Here is a 22,659-nt window from a genome sequence, read left to right as displayed (position 1 = left end):
CCGCCATCATGAGTGATTGAGTTAGACGGCTTTCTTTTTACCCATCTTACCACCACCCTCGGGAAATGAACACCCCCTTTTTAGACATATTGTGGTGTCCATCTCCCGCACCTCTGATGCTTCAGGGGCAGATCCAGGACCTGCCCCCTCATCCTCGTCTCCAGACTCTGGGCCAGTCTCCCCTCCTGAGGACCCTGACTCCCCAGGGGGAGACTCGGCACCTCCTGCAGGCTCCGCCACCTCTGGCCCTTCACCCTCAGCCCCTCCATCGGCAGGAGGCGCTCCATCCAGGGCCAGGAATCGATTTGAAAGTTCGACCAGCGGGGGGTCGGTTGCACCTTCCTTGGGTACCTTAGGGAGGGAGAAGATCTTACACCTCCCTTCTTTTTACCCTTTTTCTTCTTTTTGGCGCCACGCTTACGCTTTTCCTCTAGCCACGCCCTATTATCCTCGTCCATACTCTCATAATGGGAGGAGTCTGAGGACGTGGCACCTTCCTCTCTCTCGATCCTCCTGACCTCCTCATCCAGTACATCCTCCCCTGGGGCCTCAGCGACAGGTGTGGTCTCTAGGAGAGCGCCAGAGGTTGTCCCAGCAGCCCGAGACTCCCCCCGCTCTCTCTCCTGTTGACGCTTCTCTAGACGCCTTAGCTGGGCAGGCGTCTTTTTCCTGTCTTTCTTCCCTGGCCCCTCCATTCCTCCGCCTCTGCTAGTCCCCTCCCCAGCAGATTCAGCCTCATGGCTTTCATCCGCTGAGGCTGAGCCTGCATTAGCGAAGGAAAGAGGACAACGACTGTACGGGTGACCGAGATCACCACACAGGTTACACCTAATCTGCCCTGTACAGGATGCAGCGAGATGGCCGACACCCCCACACAACGCACACTTCTGCACGGTGCAGTTTGCGCTGAAATGTGTGGGGTCACCGCACCTGTGACACAGCCTAGGCTGCCCCCGGTAGAAGATCAGGATCCGATCCCTCCCCAGGAAGGCTGATGAAGGGATGTGGGCGACTGAGTTACCTGAACGCCTCAACTTCACCATGAAGGTCCAGGCCCCTGACCAGATACCATACTCATCACGATTTTTCTCGGGTACTCCCAGTACCTCTCCATAACGATTCATCCAGGTCATGATGTCAAAGCAAGATAGTGATTCGTTACGGGTAAGAACGGTCACTTTCTTGAGTTCGCTCTGGCGGGACACTGCTTGCACAGCAAAGTCCCGCCACTCGGGCTCGTTGTATCTCAGCTCATAGTTGGACCAGAAGAGCTCAAGCCCCTCTGGCCGAACAAAGCTGATATCAAACTCAGATGTACCATAGGGATGGATCAAGGCAAAGATGTCAGCCGCCTTGAAGTCCATCTTCAGCAGCAGCTCAACTACCCGTGCCCGAGGGGGACACACATCACTGCCACGCCACCGAAGACGGACCACATTCCTACGGTTAGCACCCGGCCCGGTTGTCGGGAGCGACCATGATGTCTCCCTGCCTCTTTGCTCTCGGAAGGCAGACAGGCCGTGCCTCTCTATCCAAAACGACAAATCAACCTCCTGCCCCGCTACATTGATCGTCCTTTCACCCTTCTGTAAGGCCTGCAGGAGGTGCCGTTGCAAAAAGCCGTCCCCAGAGCCCAGAGACGAGGATGATGGAACCCTACTTCCCCCAGCAGCGACACTGGCATAGCTCTTAATAGGGGCCGCCACTGGGGGAGCAACCGGACCAACCCCTGCACCCACCACATTAACACTACCCACCTGCATGTTACACTCAGCTGCGCCACTCACACCACCAGTCACTCCATCACCCACCCCCAAAGCTGGAAAAGATTCAGCACCACTCACACCATTCACATTATCCACCACAATATTACTGACTCCACTCACACTGGCTGGACCAGCAACAACATTAGCAGACAAGACCACCTCCGCATCTTCAGGCACAAGGGACGGGGGTCCCCCCGCAGCGCATCGCCCAGAGGGAACCCCAACTTGTGTCACACTTGTGCCCTCCGCATCATCGGTAGCAGATGTTATTTTACTTTTCTTAGAGGAAGGTAGGAGTCGCCGCTGATCTTTGGCTGGTATGTGGCACCGCTGATCCCCACCTTCCTCAGCACTCCTCTGCAGACTGTCTCCAACACCAACACAAAATAGGACTTTAGGTTTGGGAGGTCCGGAGCCCTCAGCCTCAGCGACCCCTCCACACTGCCGCCGCTCCATAACCGAGTGATTAGCGGCAACAGCATGAAGAGGCGCCGAGGCACCGGAAGCTGCCACCAGTGCCGGGCTATCCCCCCCTCCCACTGGGGGACGCACCACAGCACTGGATTTGGATGGTATCGCCACTGCCGAGTCGCCCTTACTGTCCGGCCTCGCGGCCGATGCCTCCCCTGCTCCCCCACTGTTACCACAAACAGAGACGGAGCCCATCGCCACATCAGATGTCACACCTGTAATCTCCCCACTCCCTGGCACTGAGTCCACTGCAGGACCCGTGCTGGGCTGGGTAACGGGGCTCGCACAGTGAGCTGACCCTGCGGCCGACTCGGGTTTTACGGGGAGGGGGCTGTAGACTAGACTCACCACTTCCACGGATTTGGTCTTCTTCTTTCGTGGTTTGCTGCCCCCCGGTGCATCCTCCGGCAGATCGTCTCCAAAAGTAAAGTCCTGGAGGTGGACAGGGGACTCGAGCCGTCGGATCTCCTCCATCAGCGCCCCTCCCTGGTGGCTGTCACTATCCTCACCCGGGCCGGCAGAACCGCAGCCAGATGACATAGCCAGCTTTCCCGAGGTATCCAGCTTTCCTGAGGTATTCATCTTTTCTGAGGTCTTGCTGCTTTTTGAAGCCTTAGCTGGCCTGGGGGTACTTGGAGCAGCATTGCTGCTGTTCCTTGCAGATCTTCTCACCCCCAAGGCTTCCGCAGCGCTGACCGGTTCCTGGCTACCCCTGCCTCCCGCCGGCCTAGACCGGGAAGCAGGAGCCTGGGACTTGCTGCCCTGGCTCATGCCTGAAAACCCACTCCCTCCCTGGGAGAGGAGAGAGCAGGCCCCAGGTGGAGGTGGTTTTCCCTGGAGCTCAGGAGCAGCAGCAGCACACAGCCTCTCACAGCAACAGAGAGTTAACGAGGTAACGAGCAACACCAGAGATGCACTCACTATCTGCTGCTGGTGCAGTCACTGTGTACATACATGACATTACTTATCCTGTACTGATCCTGAGTTACATCCTGTATTATACTCCAGAGCTGCACTCACTATTCTGCTGCTGGTGCAGTCACTGTGTACATACATGACATTACTTATCCTGTACTGATCCTGAGTTACATCCTGTATTATACTCCAGAGCTGCACTCACTATTCTGCTGCTGGTGCAGTCACGGTGTACATACATGACATTACTTATCCTGTACTGATCCTGAGTTACATCCTGTATTATACCCCAGAGCTGCACTCACTATTCTGCTGCTGGTGCAGTCACTGTGTACATACATGACATTACTTATCCTGTACTGATCCTGAGTTACATCCTGTATTATACTCCAGAGCTGCACTCACTATTCTGCTGGTACAGTCACTGTGTACATACATGACTAAAACCATTTCCCTCACTTTGCCACTCATGCGGTATAAAAGTTTGAATAACTTTCAGTACAGGTTTACCTTTGACAAGTTACAAGACTGATGGAATGAGGAAAAAGACTGCATCTCCCTCTGGCAAGTTTGCCTTGTTACATCAGTATTCTGAGGAGGCTACTATTACAGTTATGATCCTAGTACTGTAGGGTGAGGCTGGTGTATATGACCTAGTAGTTAGGGATAAAGTAGCTATACCCAATGCAAAAATCTCCCCATATATAAGCAAAGGAGGAGTAAGTTTATTTAATGGAAATCTGCCATCAGGATGAAAGATTGTAATATATTCTTATGGCAGCATATTGTGAAGAAATGCTGTGATTATTAACTTAATTTTATTATTTATGTCCGTTATTACATTTGCAAAATATTCCTAGTTTAATCCATATGCTAATCAGGCATTTCATGCATCCAAGATAAAACCCCCAGGTCCATATACACTATTAGCACATATGAATTAAAAGTTGAATACAGAGTGTCCATGTTTTACAATGATACATTTTCTCTACCACATAGTAGAACCTTTACCCCATTACACTATAGATAGAGCTTAAAGAAACCCCCTTTAAATAAAGGCTGTTACACTATCTGTTACGGTTCATGTAACACTGGCTGTGATTGGAGGATAAGGATTTCCATTGATGTGCCACCTGTACAACTGCTGATACAATAGCAAATCCCTGTATTGTGAGGATAATGGACCCCTATATTCTCCAGCATCTAGATACACACGGTATACACTGCCCCGTATCTGCAGGCAGCTCAGATGTCACATGCAGAGTCTTATCTCTTTTGTTTGATGTTACAATGTATTTATCAGACCCCCATTGTCTGCTTATCTCAGGAGAATCCCACCAGTATCCAGTCTTTATTCTGTAAGATCCACTCTTGTCTAAGCCTCCGAAACTACAGGGGAATCCAGGACACTTTTGTAGTCACTGAATGAGAAGATCCTTAGAGCAAAATTATAGTTTTTAGTACAGTATAGTATAGTCTGAGATCCTGCCCACACAACATCTTGTAACTTTGTGATCCGCATATTATCATTACAGATTTGAAGTCTTTAACATTCATGGATGTCCAGGAGGCTCAATGGAAAACTTTTGCAGTAACTGTAACGGCAGCTTATCCCCCAAGCCCAGCATAATGTTAGTAAGTTATTATGTAATTTGGGCACATTGGGGCTTATTTACTAAGGGTCCCATGGCCGCATTTTCGGCGGGTTTTCCGACTTTTCAGGGATTGCACTGGGGATTGTGTTGCACGCAATCGGATTTGGGCGCATTGGCGCCGGCTTTAATACGACAGAAATCTGGGGGGGTGGGGGAACAGGCCGTCGGACGATCCGACGGATTCGGAGAAAATGCGGGATTTAACTTTGAATTTGTGTCACAAGATCAAGCACTTACATGCACCGGGAAGAAGATGGTGAATTCCCGCGGACCTGAGCAGGGAAGCGACACATGCAGGAAATCGGGCGCACGATCTTAGTGAATCGCGGCAGCTGCGCATTGGAGTCGGGGAACGCACCTCGGGGATCTTGCAGTGACGGGTAAGTAAATCTGCCCATTATTTGCCAGTCTTGAAAAAGAGGTACAACTGGCATGTCGAATGTGCATATCACAAAAAGTAGTGTAACTGGTATGTTAAATGCCCGCATGACAAAGGGGTATAACCACTATGCGGAGTGCCTTTATCACAAAATGAGGAGTAATTGGCACGTTGCATGCCCAAATCAAATAAAGTGGTGTAATCAGCATGTTTAGTGCCCATATCACAAAAAGAAATGTAACTGTCATGTTGAGCGCCCACATCACAAAAAAGGGTGTAACCAGTATGTTGAATGCCCTTATTACAAAAAGTGGTATAACCAGGACGTTGAGAGCCCACATCACAAAAAGAAGCATACACAACATGTTAAATGCCCATATCACAAAAAAGGGGTATAACTACCGTATTGAATGCCCTTGTCACAAAAAGGAGTGTCACTACCGTGTTGAATGCCCACATCACAAAAAGCACAAAAAGAAAAGTAACTGTCATGCTGAGTGCCTACATCGCAAAAATAAGTGTAACTGACATGCAAAACTCCTGCATCAGAAAAAGAGGCTTTTTAAGTGCCTACATCATGGGCGTTAACCAGCAAGTTGAGTGTCCACATCTAACAAAAGTGGTGTAACCGGAAACAAAAAAGGGCATGGTTTAACAAAGGGAGCATGCATGCCCCCCCCCCAAAAAAAATAAATAAAAATAAAGTGGCATATAAATAAGCTAGTAAAATGGCAGTATGAACTTTAGGGGTTCTGACTTCGCCCTATGATCCTCAGAACGGGGAACCACCTTTACCTGGGTTACCCTGCCTAGTTCTGTCCTTGGCTCGTCCTGTGATCTTTAAAAAGAAGGAAGGATGGAAACTCTTTCTTTGCTCCAATGACTTTTATGGGGGCTCTGGCTTGGCCGATGCTGGAAGTCACCAATACAAGGAAGTTATGGGGAACTTTTCGTCAGGTTTTGCAAGTTTTTTTTTTATTAAAACCACCATGTTTTTATTTTTGCTAAACTTTCATGACCACATGTCTTAAAATATCTAAGGGCGGCACGGTGGCTGACTGAGTAGCATTTCTGCCTTGCAGCACTGGGGTCCTGGGTTCAAATCCCACCCAGGTCAACATCTTCAAAGAGTTTGTATGTTCTCTCCGTGCTTGCGTGGGTTTCCTCCGGGTACTCCGGTTTCCTCCCACACTCCAAAACATTCTGGTAGGTGGATTAGATTGTGAGCCCCTTGGGGACAGGGACTGATGTGACAGCGCTGCGTAATCTGTGTGCGCTATATAAATAAAGAATTATTATTATTTTATATCACCTATTAATAGCAGATTTCATCTATAAACAGCATCAACATATTTGATGGATATCGGCCCTGGAGATACGTGATCTACAATACAGTAATAAACCTAAGGGATTTATCAGGACTTCCGATCACAGGAACAATAGAGCAGATCCTATGTAGTCATTTATTAATACACTTCCCCTAAATAGAGAAGAAGTTGTTGTAGATCTGGCTCCTTAGAGGAAGTAACATAAGTTATATAAACTGTATTCAGCCAAAAGTTCACCTGCCAATCCGGTTGTGTAAAACGTGTGTAGATACTGAGCCCCTGATGTGGTATAAAGGTCAAGGATTAGGGACGAGGAAGTAGTCACCTGCGAAAAATGTACCACGACATCACCATGAGGGATGACGGGCGCCTCGCAGAAGACTGGCGCTCATTGTGACTATGGTTAATAATTATCACCGCACAAAACTACCGAACGATATCAAAAGCTTCTCTACTCTAAGCCCCTATGACAACACTTACTGCCTTGTCTTTGGGAATTGTGCGACTTTCTGTCCAGCTATTTCGGTGGAGTTTGATGCAGAAGTTTTTTGGTACTTTCACGGCATAAGATTTGGCGTCTACAACTTTCGGCCACCAAAAAAATAAGTTAACATTGAATTAAAACAATTGCTGGTTGTTATATGTAAATGCTGCTATGCTTTCAGGCCCATCATGGGACACTTTGAACAGTGTCCCATTTCAGGGGATGGTCCTATAAATGAGGTCACCTAAAAAAGGTCAACTTTATTTACATGAAAGTGATGGCTGTTGGAAGTTGGGGGTGGGGCTTAAAGGGATTTTCCAGGATAGGGATACTAATAACTTATCTATAAGATAGATCAGGGAAGGGGGGCTAGTAGTAAAGCGTCCATACCTTATGTCAAACCGCCCATTTCCTGAAAGTGACAGGTACCACGCCCCCTTTGATTCAGAAGTGCACGCTCCTTTGATTTAGTCCTATTTTTTATGGGGTTTCTATAATATGAGGGTACAGTGTTGTAGGTGCCTGAAGGTTGTGCAGAGTGAACCCCATTTTATGTGATCTGTAGCAGATTCATATTATATTGGATGTGACACATAGTTTAATTTAACTTTAATTGGGGCTTGTATAACATTTATATAAAATGTTTAATCATAGATTAAAGGGCGGCTGCTGATGTGCAGAGAGGCTGTGCAGAGTGAACCCCCTTTTATGTGATCTGTAGCAGATTCATATTATATTGAGTGTCACACATAGTTTAATTTAACTTTAATTGTGCGTGTATAACATTTATATGCAATGTTTAACCTGTTAACGCTCAGCGTCCAATATATCGGACGCTGAGCCCATGCCGGTTCAGCTCAAGATCTGAGCCGAACCGGCATCGGGAAACACGGGGTGCCGGCTGTGACTGATAGCCGGCACCCCAGTGTAACACCCGCGATCGGAGTTGACTCCGATCGCGGGTGCTTAACCCGTTAAATGCCGCGGTCAGCGCGACCGCGGCATCTAACATGCATCTGGGGGGTCTTTCCTCCACGATCGGCCCCCCGGAACCGTTTTCGGGGGCGCCGATCGTTGCTATAGCAACTCTGGGGTCCGATCTGGACCCCAGAGTTACCTGCAAGAATTGCCGGTAAGATGGCGTCTGTGACGTCATCTTACTGGCACAGTGCCAGCCTATGCAAGTGTATAGGCTGACACTGATAATACTCTGCAATACATGAGTATTGCAGAATATTATCATGAAGGATTTCTTGTTCATGTCCCATGGTATAAAAGTGAAAAAGTAAAAAAAAAATGTTATTCAATAAAAAAATAAAGTAATAAATCACTAAAAATGCCCAAAACCCCCAAAACATATAAAGAGACATATAACTAAAAAAAAAGTCTAAATCATAACACAAACCCCACATATATAGTATCACCGCGTCCGTAACAACCCGTAGAATAAAAGTAAATCATTATTGAACCCCCACGATAAACGCCGTAAAAAAAACTGTTATAAACCTTCCAAAAATTATGATTTTTAGCTATTCAATCCCACAAAAAATGCTATAAAATGTGATCAAAAAACCATGTGTACTCCGACATGATACTGGTGCAAAGTACAACATGTCCCGCAAAAAATAAGCCATCAACCAGCTCCGTAGCCAAAAAAGTAACAATGTTCTGCCACTTGGAAGACGGCAATACATAAATGATAGATTTTTCCCCACATTAGGGTTTTGTTTGACAAATTTAGTAAAACATAAGAAAAAATATTCATGTCTGGTATCCCCGTAATCGTATCAACCCATAGAATAAAGATAACATGATTATTAGTCTATACGGTGAACACCAAAAAAAAGAGTAAAAAATCCAGTACAGCATTGATGCTTTTCTACTCCTGCCCTCAAAAAAAGTTCCTAAATTTTCAACAATAGGTGATACCAACCCCAAAATGGTAACAATGGAAAAAGCATCTCATCACGCAAAAAAAATGCCGTCACATGGCCCAAATAACGAAAAAGCGAAAATTTTATAGCCTTCAAAAGGGGCCAATGAGGAAACTAAAATCCTGGCAGCTGCAGGGCTCTCCTTCCCTTCTGCGCCTCGCTGTGCCCCCATAACACAAGTCACAGCCACATGTGGGGGGTCTTTGTACTCAGGAGAAATTGCAGAACAAATTGTATGGTGGGTTTTCTCTTTTTATATTTTGGAAATGTGTAAATTTTAGTGCTAAATGAACGTATAGGGGAACAATTTGACCATTCTAAATTTCACCTCCATTTTGATTCAATTACTATGAAGATCTCAAGGGGTTAACAATCTTCGTAAAAGCGGTTTCTGATAGCTTGAGGGGTGCAGATTTGAAAATGGGTTGGTTATATAGGGGGGTTTTGATGCTAAATATGTAAAATTTCATTCAAAACTGTATTTATCCCCAAAATAGTCAATTCTGAAAATCCGGAAAAGCGATATTCTTTTTGTAAGCCGCGTGACATCAAAATAAATTATCCAAACATTTCAGAAATTATGAAAATGTAAAGTAGACAAATGGGAAATGTTATTCAGCAACTTATTTAGGTGGTAAATCTATCTGCCTGAAAACGCAATGATTTTGAATTTCGAAAATGGCAAAATTTTAAAAAAATTTATCATATTTTCTTTTTTTTTTGTAAATAAACGCAAAACTTATCTGCCAAAATTTACCACTAAAATGAAGTACAACATGTGGGGAAAAAACAATCTCAGAATCGTTTTGATAAGTAACAGTGTTCAAAAGTTATAACCGTATAAAGCGACGCAGGTCAGAATCCAAAAAATCGGGCTGAGCCTTAAGCTACAAAATGGCTGCGTCCTTAAGGGGTTAATCATAGATAAAATGAAACAAAAATGAAACAGACGCCTCAATGTTTAACGTTTTATTGAGCAAAAATTGTATACAGCAAAGAATAATAAAAAATGTATAAAAATTCAGACAATTGCATTAATCTGATACAAAAACAATGAGTTTAATTTATACAGCAAAGAATGTTAAAAAAGCCCTTATATTCTCTGCTTTTAGCTGATAAGATCCCATTAGCACATTAGTTAATACGCCACATCCGCAAAGACAGCTAAAACTGTACTAAGATAAGTAGGATGTATCAGATTGCGATATTACACAAAGAAAGGACATTTTACACACAAAAAAAGCAGAAGTTGGAATTTGTCTGGACTAAGATAAGTAGTTTGTGTAGGGTTTACACAATTGTTTAAAAGTACATTGCGATATACAGCATTAATCTGATACAAAAACAAAGAGTTTAATTTATACAGCAAAGAATAATAAAAATGTATAAAAATTCAGACTATTGCATTACAGACTTAACCAAGCAGTTTGTAGTAAGGGGAGCCCCCTTTTCTTTGGGAGTAAACTTCCCTGTGTTATCCCCGTTGGGGTGGATGAAATAGACAGTCCTCTGCGTGTGGGAGTGAATGATTCGGATGGTTCAATCAGTGACATTTTTATTTCTTCCAGATTCTCTCGCGTAGTTGAATTACCCACAACTGTAGAGGGGATATTTAGTTCAGCCATGGCTTGCAGAAATATGTCCCAGCCAGTAGGTATTTTGTTTTTTAGCAGACTGTGACTCTGGGTCGTATTGCGTATCAGGTCTATCATATTAGAGCCCGGGACCACATTACCTTTGTAAATAAATTCACCTTTATCATTCCATGTAGTAATGTCATGGTTTTGGGACAGTTTGTTTAGCAAGAGACCTGCATTTTTCCTAAACCGTGGGTTGACATGACTAGTAATTTCAAGGATATCAGCGCTTTTAACAGACATTGTATTTGGCTTATGTTGATGACCAGGAGTAGGAGGCGTAATAAGGTTCAAAGTCCCTAGTTCTCGTATATCTTGTTTAGCATGTACCAAGTATCTTTGTAGTAAGTCACTGGGGGTCATTTACTAAGGGCCCGATTCGCGTTTTCCCGACGTGTTACCCGAATATTTCCGATTTGCGCCGATTGTTCCTGAATTGCCCCGGGATTGTGGCGCACGCGATCGGATTGTGGCGCATCGCCCCGGCATGCGCGCGACGGAAATCGGGGGGCGTGGCCGAACGAAAACCCGACGTATTCGGAAAAACCGCCGCATTTAAAAACTGAAAAAGTGTCGCTTGGGGAGCGCTTACCTTCACCTGGTCCGAGGTGGTGCATTCCGGCGCGATGAGATGACTTTCAGCGCAGCAGCGCCACCTGGTGGACGGCGGAGGAACTACCTTCTTAAATCCCGGCCGGACCCGAATCCAGAGCAGAGAACGCGCCGCTGGATCGCGAATGGACCGGGTAAGTAAATTTGCCCCACTGTATCTTTTCATGTTCACATCATCCTGCAAGTCATTCCTGTGTAAAATACCAGCAATTTCATCTTCCAAACGATGAATTACACTCTGACGAATGTTATTTGCAGGGGTAGAAGACTGACTTATCTTGGTAAGCTCATGTTTTGGAACCAAGTACATTTTAGTTTGCGTGTTCCATTACTTGTTAAAAAGTAGACTAGATATTAATGGAATTGCAAAGCCTAATAGCGGACCTATGAACCCTCCGGATTGATTTACTAAGCGCTTCTTCTTCCTTATGCCCAGTGTTTTATCACTCAGCTTCCTGATAGCTCTACGCCACTTCTTTAATATGTTTTTCTGCCTTTCTTTTAGAGGTATTCGCCCTTTTAAGATATTCAAAGCGATTTCCCCTATGGCTGAGATTAAATCATCACTCGCCTGGCGCAAAATAGATTTTCTGACTGAAGGGGAGGACTTCACCAGTGTTTTTAAGAGGGCCCAGTTGCGTCTCAATCTCTCTGACATCTTGTCACAGCTATGCACAAGGCCTGGAATGACCAAAGGTCCTAGATAATTTCATTTTGAGTTATTTTTTCTTTTGAATATCCACAGCCGGTAAAGCTGGTGGGAAGAATCCCGAGCGTAACCGAAGCTGCTCTGGGCTATTACCCCTTAAATCCACTAGTAAATGGCCAAAAGGTTCACTTGTGGCATCTTCAAAAGCTTCTAAGAAGAAACGCGTTTTCCCGGGGTACATTTGTCGCGCTAATGTTAGAATTTGCAATTTATCACGCGGATTATTAAAAAGGACCATGTACTTGGTATTTAAATTTATTGTTCGACTCTTTTTACCCTGACAAAATGGGGGACATTAATCATAGTCAGTTAGACTGTTTTGAGCGTCTTTTAGCGCAAAAATCTTGCGCATCTCGTTAATTAGGCGCATTTATGCGCCATTTTCTGGCGCACGGCAACGTCCGGCACTTAGTGGTTCTGAGTCCCTGCGCCTTATCTGACATAGTGATTGCGTCCTGAACAGATGTTTGCACGGGATCTATCACTATTTTGCGCCTAAAAAGGCACAAAATAGGCGCAGAAAATGCACCTCCTCTGAGCAGCTGCACTTCCAAAAAACTTCCCTTTTCATTACTAAAAACATACATTTTAGGTTCCCAAATGACAAATTCCCTCTGTGCAACATGGAAAATACTTCAGAGCAGTTTTATAATGTAAAATTTCTCCAGTAACGACTTCATCATTGTCTATGGGATCATCTCTGGGAGTGATTATTGTCTTATTGTACAGATCTGAGAATATTATCAGACTCCATTACTGGACATTATAATAACAAAGGAAAAGACTCATTTCAGCAAGAATTTTTTTTTTTTTTTTTTTACATTTCTGTAACTTTTAGTCCCTGCAGTTACATCACAATGTTTTTTTTGAGCAGAGATGACGCCCTGAACGTTCTGTCACATTTTCTCAGTCTCCTTTCATTATTGCTCACAAATGAGATCTAACAATTGCGCCAAATTTGGCGCAAATTTAGGCGCAAATGAATGGGACATGAGACAAATCCAAAGTGCATTTACTAAGGCAGAACCAGATCCATCATAGATCAGGAGCCAAAAAGAAGAACAAACCAGGTGCAAAAATAGGCGAACCTGAGACCCCACTATGATTAATGTCCCCCAATATGTTTTGCACCAAATACAATATACTTAGATTTCTATGATGGACGTACTTGGTAAATGCTTTCTCTATTTCACTATTTTCACTAGCGCTCTCCATGAGGTCATCAACAATAGTCAAATTTACCTTGTCGGGTGGAAATAATTCATCATCTATGAATGTAGGCGGGAGCCCCTCAATAAACCTGATGTTAGGAAAAGAATCATATAATTTTTGCCAACACGCATAAAACCAAACAATGTTCTCGGGTTTGTGTGATAAATGAGAAGCCGCATTCTGTAACAACTGTTTTACAAAATAACTTTTTCCAGAATTGGACGGTCCTGCTAAAATACAGGAAAAAGGATGTCGTAGTCGAGTGTCCATAATATTAGAATCCTTCTCTCCTGATGCTGAGATTTTCCCAAAAGAATTTATACAGTTTTTAAAAAGAGACTGCATAACATACACTTATCAGAACAAACAATTACAGGATACCATGAGCTCTTTCTGCGGGAATTATTGCATTTCTATGCTTTATAATGTAGCTAGGGGGTCTATCTTACAAGCAGGCTTTACAGTTTTTTTTACAAATGATTATAAAAATAACGATCGCTTAATATATACGTTTGTCCAAAAAAATCTAACTACTGTGATGCGTAACTGTATATCGCAATGTACTTTTAAACAATTGTGTAAACCCTACACAAACTACTTATCTTAGTCCAGACAAATTCCAACTTCTGCTTTTTTGTGTGTAAAATGTCCTTTCCTTGTGTAATATCGCAATCTGATACATCCTACTTATCTTAGTACAGTTTTAGCTGTCTTTGCGGATGTGGCGTAATTAACTAATGTGCTAATGGGATCTTATCAGCTAAAAGCAGAGAATATAAGGACTTTTTTAACATTCTTTGCTGTATAAATTAAACTCATTGTTTTTGTATCAGATTAATGCAATTGTCTGAATTTTTATACATTTTTTATTATTCTTTGCTGTATACAATTTTTGCTCAATAAAACGTTAAACATTGAGGCGTCTGTTTCATTTTTGTTTCATTTTATCTATGATTAAACATTGCATATAAATGTTATACACGCACAATTAAAGTTAAATGAAACTATGTGTGACACTCAATATAATATGAATCTGCTACAGATCACATAAAACGGGGTTCACTCTGCACAACCTTCAGGCACCTACAACACTGTACCCTCATATTATAGAAACCCCATAAAAAATAGGACTAAATCAAAGGGGCGTGCACTTCTCAATCAAAGGGGGCGTGGTACCTGTCACTTTCAGGAAGTGGGCGGTTTGACATAAGGTATGGACGCTTTACTACTGGGGCTCTTTCCCATTAGCTAATTCTGGCCTCCCAGGTCTCTCTTGTTCTTCCAGGGCTTGTAGGCTCTCAAAATCAGTAACATTGGTACCTGTTATATTGGGAATTTTGTTAGTTTTATAAGTACATTGGCTGTGATAGGTAAAATATGCAGTAAGGTTGGTGATATAAGCAATATAGCTGATAAAATAAGAAATATAGCTGGTTATATGTATATAAGACTGGTAATATGAGCAATATGGCTGGTTATGTGAGCAACGTGGCTGGTTATATGAGAAATATGGCTGATAATATAGGCAATATAGCTGGTTATAAGAGAAATATGGCTGATAATATAGGCAATATAGCTGGTTATATGGAAATAAGGCCGGTAATATGAGCAATACAACCAGTTTCACAAACAATGCGGCTGTTGATACGGGTAATTAAACCAGGTATTTGCACAATGTGGTTGGTAATATGAGTGATGTTGATGATAATGTGGGCAATAGGGTCAGTTATATAAGCAGTTTGAGTGGTTATATGGGTAATAAAGCCAGTTATATGAGCAATGGAGCTGGTAATATGGGTTATAAACCAATGAAATGAGCAATAACAGTAGTAATATAAGAAAAGCCACAGATTATAGGCAAGAAGGACAGATTTATGAGGAGTCGGGCTATACCTATTGGTATGAAAGCCAGTAATTGCTGCAATTGGGCAGGTTATAAGAGTAATTTCAATGATAATATAAGGATGATGGGCACTTATATAAGCAATGTGGATGGTGATATGGATAATAAAGTGAGTAATATGAGCAGTGTGGCTGGTGATATCGGCAATAGGGCCAGTTATATAAACTATGGAGCTGGTAATATGGGTAATAAATCAGTGAAATGAGCATTTTGTAGTAATACAAAAAAAGCCATAGATTACACAGGCAATAGGGCCAGATTTATGAGAAGTGCCGCTCTACATATGGGTATCTAAGCCAGTTATTGCACCAATTGGGCAGGTTATATGAGTAATGTTAATGATAATATAGGGTTGATGGCTAGTTTTACAAGCTATGTGCATGGTAATATGGATAATAAAGTAGATATATGAGTTTTATATGTGATAAGGCTGATAATAAGAGTAATGCTGCTGATCCCTGCACTTATAGAATGAAGTAATGTTACTGTTTGGCCAAGTATTTTATAAGTGACAAAATGTTGCAAAGTAAAACTCTCAAAATTCCAAGTTCTTTAAACAGATGGAGCTCGCTGGAGGCCTCTAAAGGTAGAAAATCGTGTGGTTGGTCTAGTACAGTGATGGCTAACCTATGGCACTGGTGTCAGAGGTGGCACTCAGAGCCCTTTCTGTGGGCACTCAGGCCATCACCAGAGATGACTCCAGGCATCTTCCTGCAGTCCCAGACAGCCCAGTACTTGCTGTGCACAGAGCTATTTTAAAGTGACAGCTCTACCTGGAACTATTTTCTGCTTTATCGGTGTCCTCAGGTGCTGGTATCAATGAAAACTGTGACAGAGAAGGGAGTATAAATCACAAATTACATTTCTGTGTTGGCACTTTGGGATAAATAAGCGGGTCTTTGTTGTAGTTTGTTGAGACTTTCAGATCACTGGTAATACACAGATGCCAAATATTGTTCCCCTTTCAAACATCTCAACACGTTTAAGCTTAGAATGGAACTTTATTATAGCTATAAATAGGATTCCAAGATCATGGACCAGAAATGTTGCAAACTTTACAAGTTTGTTCTAATGTCCTCTGAAATTCCAAGGGCTGGATCATGGGAATTTGTGAATCTAGATACCATCACTCTCATTTCCCTCCATGGCAAAACAGATTTTCCGTGGACTAGCACCAGTATGCCACAATATGGTATCTACGCCACCAAGAGGCCCACATGGTTTGAGCTCTGATTCATGGCGGATGAGCAGGTTGTTTTTGGCATCTGTTAATGGAGATTTTTCTGGAAAAAAATGGCCACTCTCATCTACATCTGCTGAATATTATCAGATCATTTTATCAGCGCAAGAATGTCGGGTAAAGAGGAAGGAAAAAACTTCACTTAATGTTATGGAAACGCATAAGACAATAATAGTAAAAATATCTCACGACAAAGCATCGAAGATCAACATCAGTCACTGAACAACAGGAAGTCATCACAAGTCACAAGTCAAGGTCTTTCATTGTTAGGCTTGAGGCTACTAGAGACACTTGGGGCAAAGAATTGGGGCCGATGTATATTCCAAAAATTCCGCACAGCCGGCACACAACATGCCTGAGTTACTAAGAGGATTCAGCCTCCAATAATCTGACGCTACATTGCACTACCCCAGTGCTACCTGTCCCATTTATCTGATGCCCCACCATCACCCAGATTGTTCTCTGCCCCATCACCACAATTTTAAAAAGTAGGCAAAAAAAAGGGGCAAAGAGTTGCAATTTTCATGATGTGCACTAGAAATTGGGACTTTTGTGATCTTAATGACTCGATGACTTGACGTAAAGGATGCTGTCACACAGACACTTTGGGGTGCTGGACAGTGACACTTGGGGTCCATGATAGTTAGACGCTGACAATTGGGGGACAGGACAGGGACACAGTGACACTTGGGGTACAGGACAGGGACACAGTGACACTTGGGGGACAGGGACACGCTGACACTTGGGGGGCAGGACAGGGACACGCTGACACTTGGGGGGCAGGACAGGGACACGCTGACACTTGGGGGACAGGACAAGGACACGCTGACACTTGGGGGACAGGACAAGGACACGCTGACACTTGGGGGACAGGACAGGGACACGCTGACACTTGGGGGACAGGGACACGCTGACACTTGGGGGACAGGGACACGCTGACACTTGGGGGGCAGGACAGGGACACGCTGACACTTGGGGGACAGGACAAGGACACGCTGACACTTGGGGGACAGGACAAGGACACGCTGACACTTGGGGGACAGGACAGGGACACGCTGACACTTGGGGGGACAGGACAGGGACACGCTGACACTTGGGGGGCAGGACAGGGACACGCTGACACTTGGGGGGACAGGACAGGGACACGCTGACACTTGGGGGACAGGACAGGGACACGCTGACACTTGGGGGACAGGACAAGGACACGCTGACACTTGGGGGACAGGACAAGGACACGCTGACACTTGGGGGACAGGACAAGGACACGCTGACACTTGGGGGACAAGGACACGCTGACACTTGGGGGACAGGGACACGCTGACACTTGGGGGACAGGACAAGGACACGCTGACACTTGGGGGGCAGGACAGGGACACGCTGACACTTGGGGGGCAGGACAGGGACACGCTGACACTTGGGGGACAGGACAAGGACACGCTGACACTTGGGGGACAGGACAAGGACACGCTGACACTTGGGGGACAGGACAGGGACACGCTGACACTTGGGGGGACAGGACAGGGACACGCTGACACTTGGGGGGCAGGACAGGGACACGCTGACACTTGGGGGGACAGGACAGGGACACGCTGACACTTGGGGGACAGGACAGGGACACGCTGACACTTGGGGGACAGGACAAGGACACGCTGACACTTGGGGGACAGGACAAGGACACGCTGACACTTGGGGGACAGGACAAGGACACGCTGACACTTGGGGGACAAGGACACGCTGACACTTGGGGGACAGGGACACGCTGACACTTGGGGGACAGGACAAGGACACGCTGACACTTGGGGTACAGGACAGGGACACGCTGACACTTGGGGGCACGGGACAGGCTGACACTTGGGGTACAGGACAGGGACACGCTGACACTTGGGGGCACGGGACAGGCTGACACTTGGGGTACAGAAAAGAGACACGCTGACAATTGGTGGACAGGACACGGACACGCTGACACTTAGGGTACTAGGAAACTATGTTATCAATATTTTCACTGTTGTTCTGTCCCCCAAGTGTCACTTTGATGATGAAGCCTCAGGTGTTGGCCGATCTTTAGGCTCAGAAGTTCTGACTCCTTTCTCTGCTCAGGATGGGAACAGTCCCAGCTGGTGACACTGCAGTAATAATCTGGCACTTCCAACGGTCCCTGTGACAACACTTCTTTGTCTGATTGTGTTGGATAGTGTTTATATTAGTTTTTTTTTATTAATAACTAACCAGGAAATCTTCAAACATAAAATTATCCAACAGGAGAGTTTTTTCTCTTCTTGCTTGGCCTTAGACATGGTAGGTAGGATAAGATTTCATATTAACCCTGTGAGTCATGAACTGGTTAGTCACTAATAAGCCGCACGTACAGTATACAGGTATGTTCACCTTCCTGAATTGGGCATTTGCCAAAAGCTCACATTTAGATCCTGCCAAAACTTTCACTATATAAACAAGAGTAATGGACTCCAAGTGATGTATCATCCAGTCCCATAGTCACTAGTATAGGAAATCCTTTGCAAACATTCAGGTATATAGATAAATATATCAGGGGTCTATTATATCATCACTATACAATACAGCTCTTTTTTTTTGCTAATTAATGTGCACTCTGCTTCCATCTTGACAGAAAAAAATGAAATTTTTGCTAATCTATTAAACAAGAAAAACTGAAATATCCCTTGGTGATAAGTATTCAGACCCTTTGCTGTGACACTTATATGTAACTCGCATTCCGTCAATTTCCTCCTGATCCTCCTTGAGATGATTCTACTCCTTTATGGGGGTCCAGCTGTGTTTCATTAAACTAATTGGATTTAATTAGGAAAGGCGCACACCTGTCTATATAAGACCTCACAGTTCACAGTACATGTCAGAACACATGAGAATCATGAGGTCCAAGGAACTGCCCAAGGAGCTCAGAGACAGAATTATGGTAAGGCACGATTATGGCCAAGGTTATAAAAGAATTTCAGCAGCATTCAAGGTTCCTAAGAGCACAGTGACCACCACAATCCATAAATGTAAGAAGTTTGGGGTGACCACAACTCTTCCTCAACCTAAGCAAACGTGGGAGAGGAGCCTTGGTGAGAAAGGTAAAGAAGATCCCCAAGATCACTGTGGCTGAGCTCCAGATATGCAGTAGGGAGATCTATACAGTATATATATATATATATATATATATATATATATATATATATATACATTAGGGGCCATTATATCATCATTGTGCAATACAATATATATATATATATATATATATATATATATATATATACACACACACACCAGGAGCCTATTTCATCATCACTGTACAATACTGTATATAGATATATACACCAGGGGTCATTAGTTCATCATTGCGCAATACATTATATAGATATATACACCAGGGGTCATTATATCATCATTGTACAATACATTATATAGATATATACACCAGGGGCCATTATATCATCATTGTACAATACATTATATAGATATATACACCAGGGGCCATTATATCATCATTGTACAATACATTATATAGATATATACACCAGGGGTCATTATATCATCATTGTATATTACATTATATAGATATATATACCAGGAGCCAATTGTATCATCACTGTACAATACAGAATATAGATATATACACCAGGGGCCATTATATATTCACTGTATAATACAGTATATAGATATTAACACCAGGGGCCATTATATCATCATTGTACAATACAGTATATAGATATAATGGCCCCTGGTGTATATATCATCATTGTACATTACAGTATATAGATATATACACCAGGGGCCATTAGATCATCACTGTACAGTATATAGATACAGATGCTAAACCTGTGACAATGACACAAATCACACTATCATTACATTTACAAATCCAGTACTGCTACATCAGAAGTCCTAGGACGTCAGCTCTGCTACAGGTGACAAACCAGAAACTCCAGTTTATTACATCTGAAGAGCCGGTAATGGTGTCCATACTACATCTTAGTAACTACAATACTAGTAATCCTGCACAACTTTATATTTCATAAATTAAACTCTTCTATATCAAACATAATTATTCTCATATTATGCAAAAAGTTAGATGCCCATGTCTACTAAATGTCAGCTCTTCTGACAATCCAGGAAAAGTTTTATTAGAATTGACAAAGTGATCGCTGCTACACTGGACACATTCATTCCTGCAGATCTAACTCACTCGGCTCTGCTACATCTGTACATAGCAAGGTTTATAATGGTCATGTTATGACTTGAAGAGTCGGCTTCTCAGTCGCACACTTCTGGGCTGGAGGATATGAATCCTGTGAAGTTTTATCAGTCCCTGGCAGGATATCCTGAAGATGTGGATCCAGAAGCCAGCAGTGAATTGGAAACTGATAATGAGGGGTTAATAACTTGTGGGGCAGAATAGTTTCCCCCATATGATAACCCTATACGTGACGTGATACATTATTACCATATCCCAAATCCAGCCGGAAGCAATCACTTCTCATAGGCAAAACGCACAATAATCAATGTATAATCAGGCTGCCCTGTGTATGGCACATTAAAGGCATTTTATACTAAAATCCTCATCCCTTTAATGTGCCATTAAACAGGTTTAGCAACACTTATCCCATCAGTTGTATCCCACCAATCAGATCAGCTGTTAAAGGGATCTGTACAATAATGACAATAATGGGGGTCCCCAAATTCCCAATTTTTCCGTATGAATAGAGAGATAATTTACACGTGTGACCTATATCAGTCCCATAAAAGTAAAAGAAGGGGTGGAAATAAATCAAAGAGGAGACTATGGGACCCCCAATTCTTGTGGCTATTGGGGAGACACCATAGCAATCACTTATGGGCATAAGACCATCTTTTAGACACCCCCTTATTGATTTCATAATCCAAAAAATTCTAACACCCCATTATTTTCCAATGCAGAACAGCGACCTATAACCTATAGTTCAGCACCAGAGCCGAGTACCCAAAACAAGACATCTCTGATAATGGGGGCCCCCAAGCCCCCGGAATAAATGGAGCGGTAGATTACATGTGTGACTTTCATCAGTCCTATAACAGTGAATACATTTACATAGGAGACTATGGGACCCCCAATTCTTGTGAACACTTGGGGTCAAGGTTGGGAGCTCCCATGCAATCCCCTGTCCTTCTGATGCATGGACTAGGACTATTTACACTATTCCATACAATATTTGATAATCCGTAAAATCTGATACTCCGGATCCACCTATAATTCAGCACCGGAGCTGAGTACCCATAACGAGACATCTCTGAACTTGATGTCCCTAATAATCCAGAACATTTACTGATCTGCCATCTAGAAAATGTCACAAATGACAATCCACACAGACACCTATATACTACACCTGCTCATACAAACGCATGATAAGCAGGTCATAAAAGTATAGGACTGTCACAAAATACAGGGATTCCATATATATAGCACCATATAACTACGTATATACTTATGGAAATGTAGCAGGGCTGAGATAGTTTTGAACTTGTACAGTAAAGAATGGAGTGACACGTTCAGCACTGCTACATCCATAGATGTAGGGAGAGGAGCAGCTGTCACTGAGGGTCTCACCTTAGGCAGGGGCAGTGCTGTGATGATGAGCAGTAGCTGCAGCACAGGAGGAGTCAGACCCCCCATCTCCACTCCTCAGTCCCACTCTCAGGCTGTAGTGTCCCCCCAGGACATGGCAGAGGCTGTGGATCCTGTCCCACTCTCAGCCCTTCTTCTCACTCTCATGCTCCTCAGTAATGTGAGATCTGGAGGGGAAAACACAAACTCTTTGGGTGGAGCAAACTCCAGTGTCAAAATGCAGGGCCCATTAACACCTTCAGGCCTGGCTGGGGGACCTCTGCTGGCAAAGGGTTGTAGTGTGAAGGGTGAAGAAAGGGTCAAGTCCCTGCTTGTATTGTCACCCTGTAGTCAGTGGCTGCAGATGATGAGGGGTCTCCTGTCCTGCATTCCTTCCCACCAGGACTGTGAGGAAGTAGTTCTCCCTCTCCCCCTCCCAGTTCACATTCCTGTAGAATTTGGGTAGAAAGCAGAGAATCTGACTCCCTCCCTGACTATAGCGTAACAATGTACAAGAGACAGGGAAGACCCCCTCTTACTATGTCCTCCCATTGTATCACTCCATTATTACACCCCCCCGGCCCTTTAATAGCATTGGACCCCCATCATTATGGTTTGCAGTGAATTCCACCTAAATGTCCTACTATAGGATACAAAGTTGCGGAGAACCCGACCACTGATATAATGAAACAGTTACAGAGTCTTTGCAACTTTTATCACTTGTGACTTTCTTTCCCATAGAGAAGCAATAGATGCATTCAGATAGTGACACAGTTTTACAGTGTATTGTGGGTACAAGCCCAAAAAGAAATATA

The 22,659-nt window shown here is 43.8% G+C and overlaps 1 protein-coding gene across 1 annotated transcript in view; it reads right to left on the bottom strand.

Annotated features, from left to right (window-relative positions):
* Positions 1-22,192, bottom strand: part of LOC140070279 (receptor-type tyrosine-protein phosphatase eta-like) — a 49,742-nt gene extending 27,550 nt beyond the window's left edge. The window contains exon 1 of the mRNA XM_072116632.1: positions 21,848-22,192. Coding sequence (XP_071972733.1) covers positions 21,848-21,913 — 66 coding nt within the window. The 5' untranslated portion in view covers positions 21,914-22,192. The remainder of the gene's footprint in view (positions 1-21,847) is intronic.
* Positions 22,193-22,659: the final 467 nt, after the last annotated feature.

Source organism: Engystomops pustulosus, chromosome 7, assembly GCF_040894005.1.
Source record: "Engystomops pustulosus chromosome 7, aEngPut4.maternal, whole genome shotgun sequence".
Classification (NCBI taxonomy): domain Eukaryota; kingdom Metazoa; phylum Chordata; class Amphibia; order Anura; family Leptodactylidae; genus Engystomops; species Engystomops pustulosus.
Note: the sequence above shows the minus strand (reverse complement) of the source record. Positions and strands in the feature narration are given on the sequence as shown.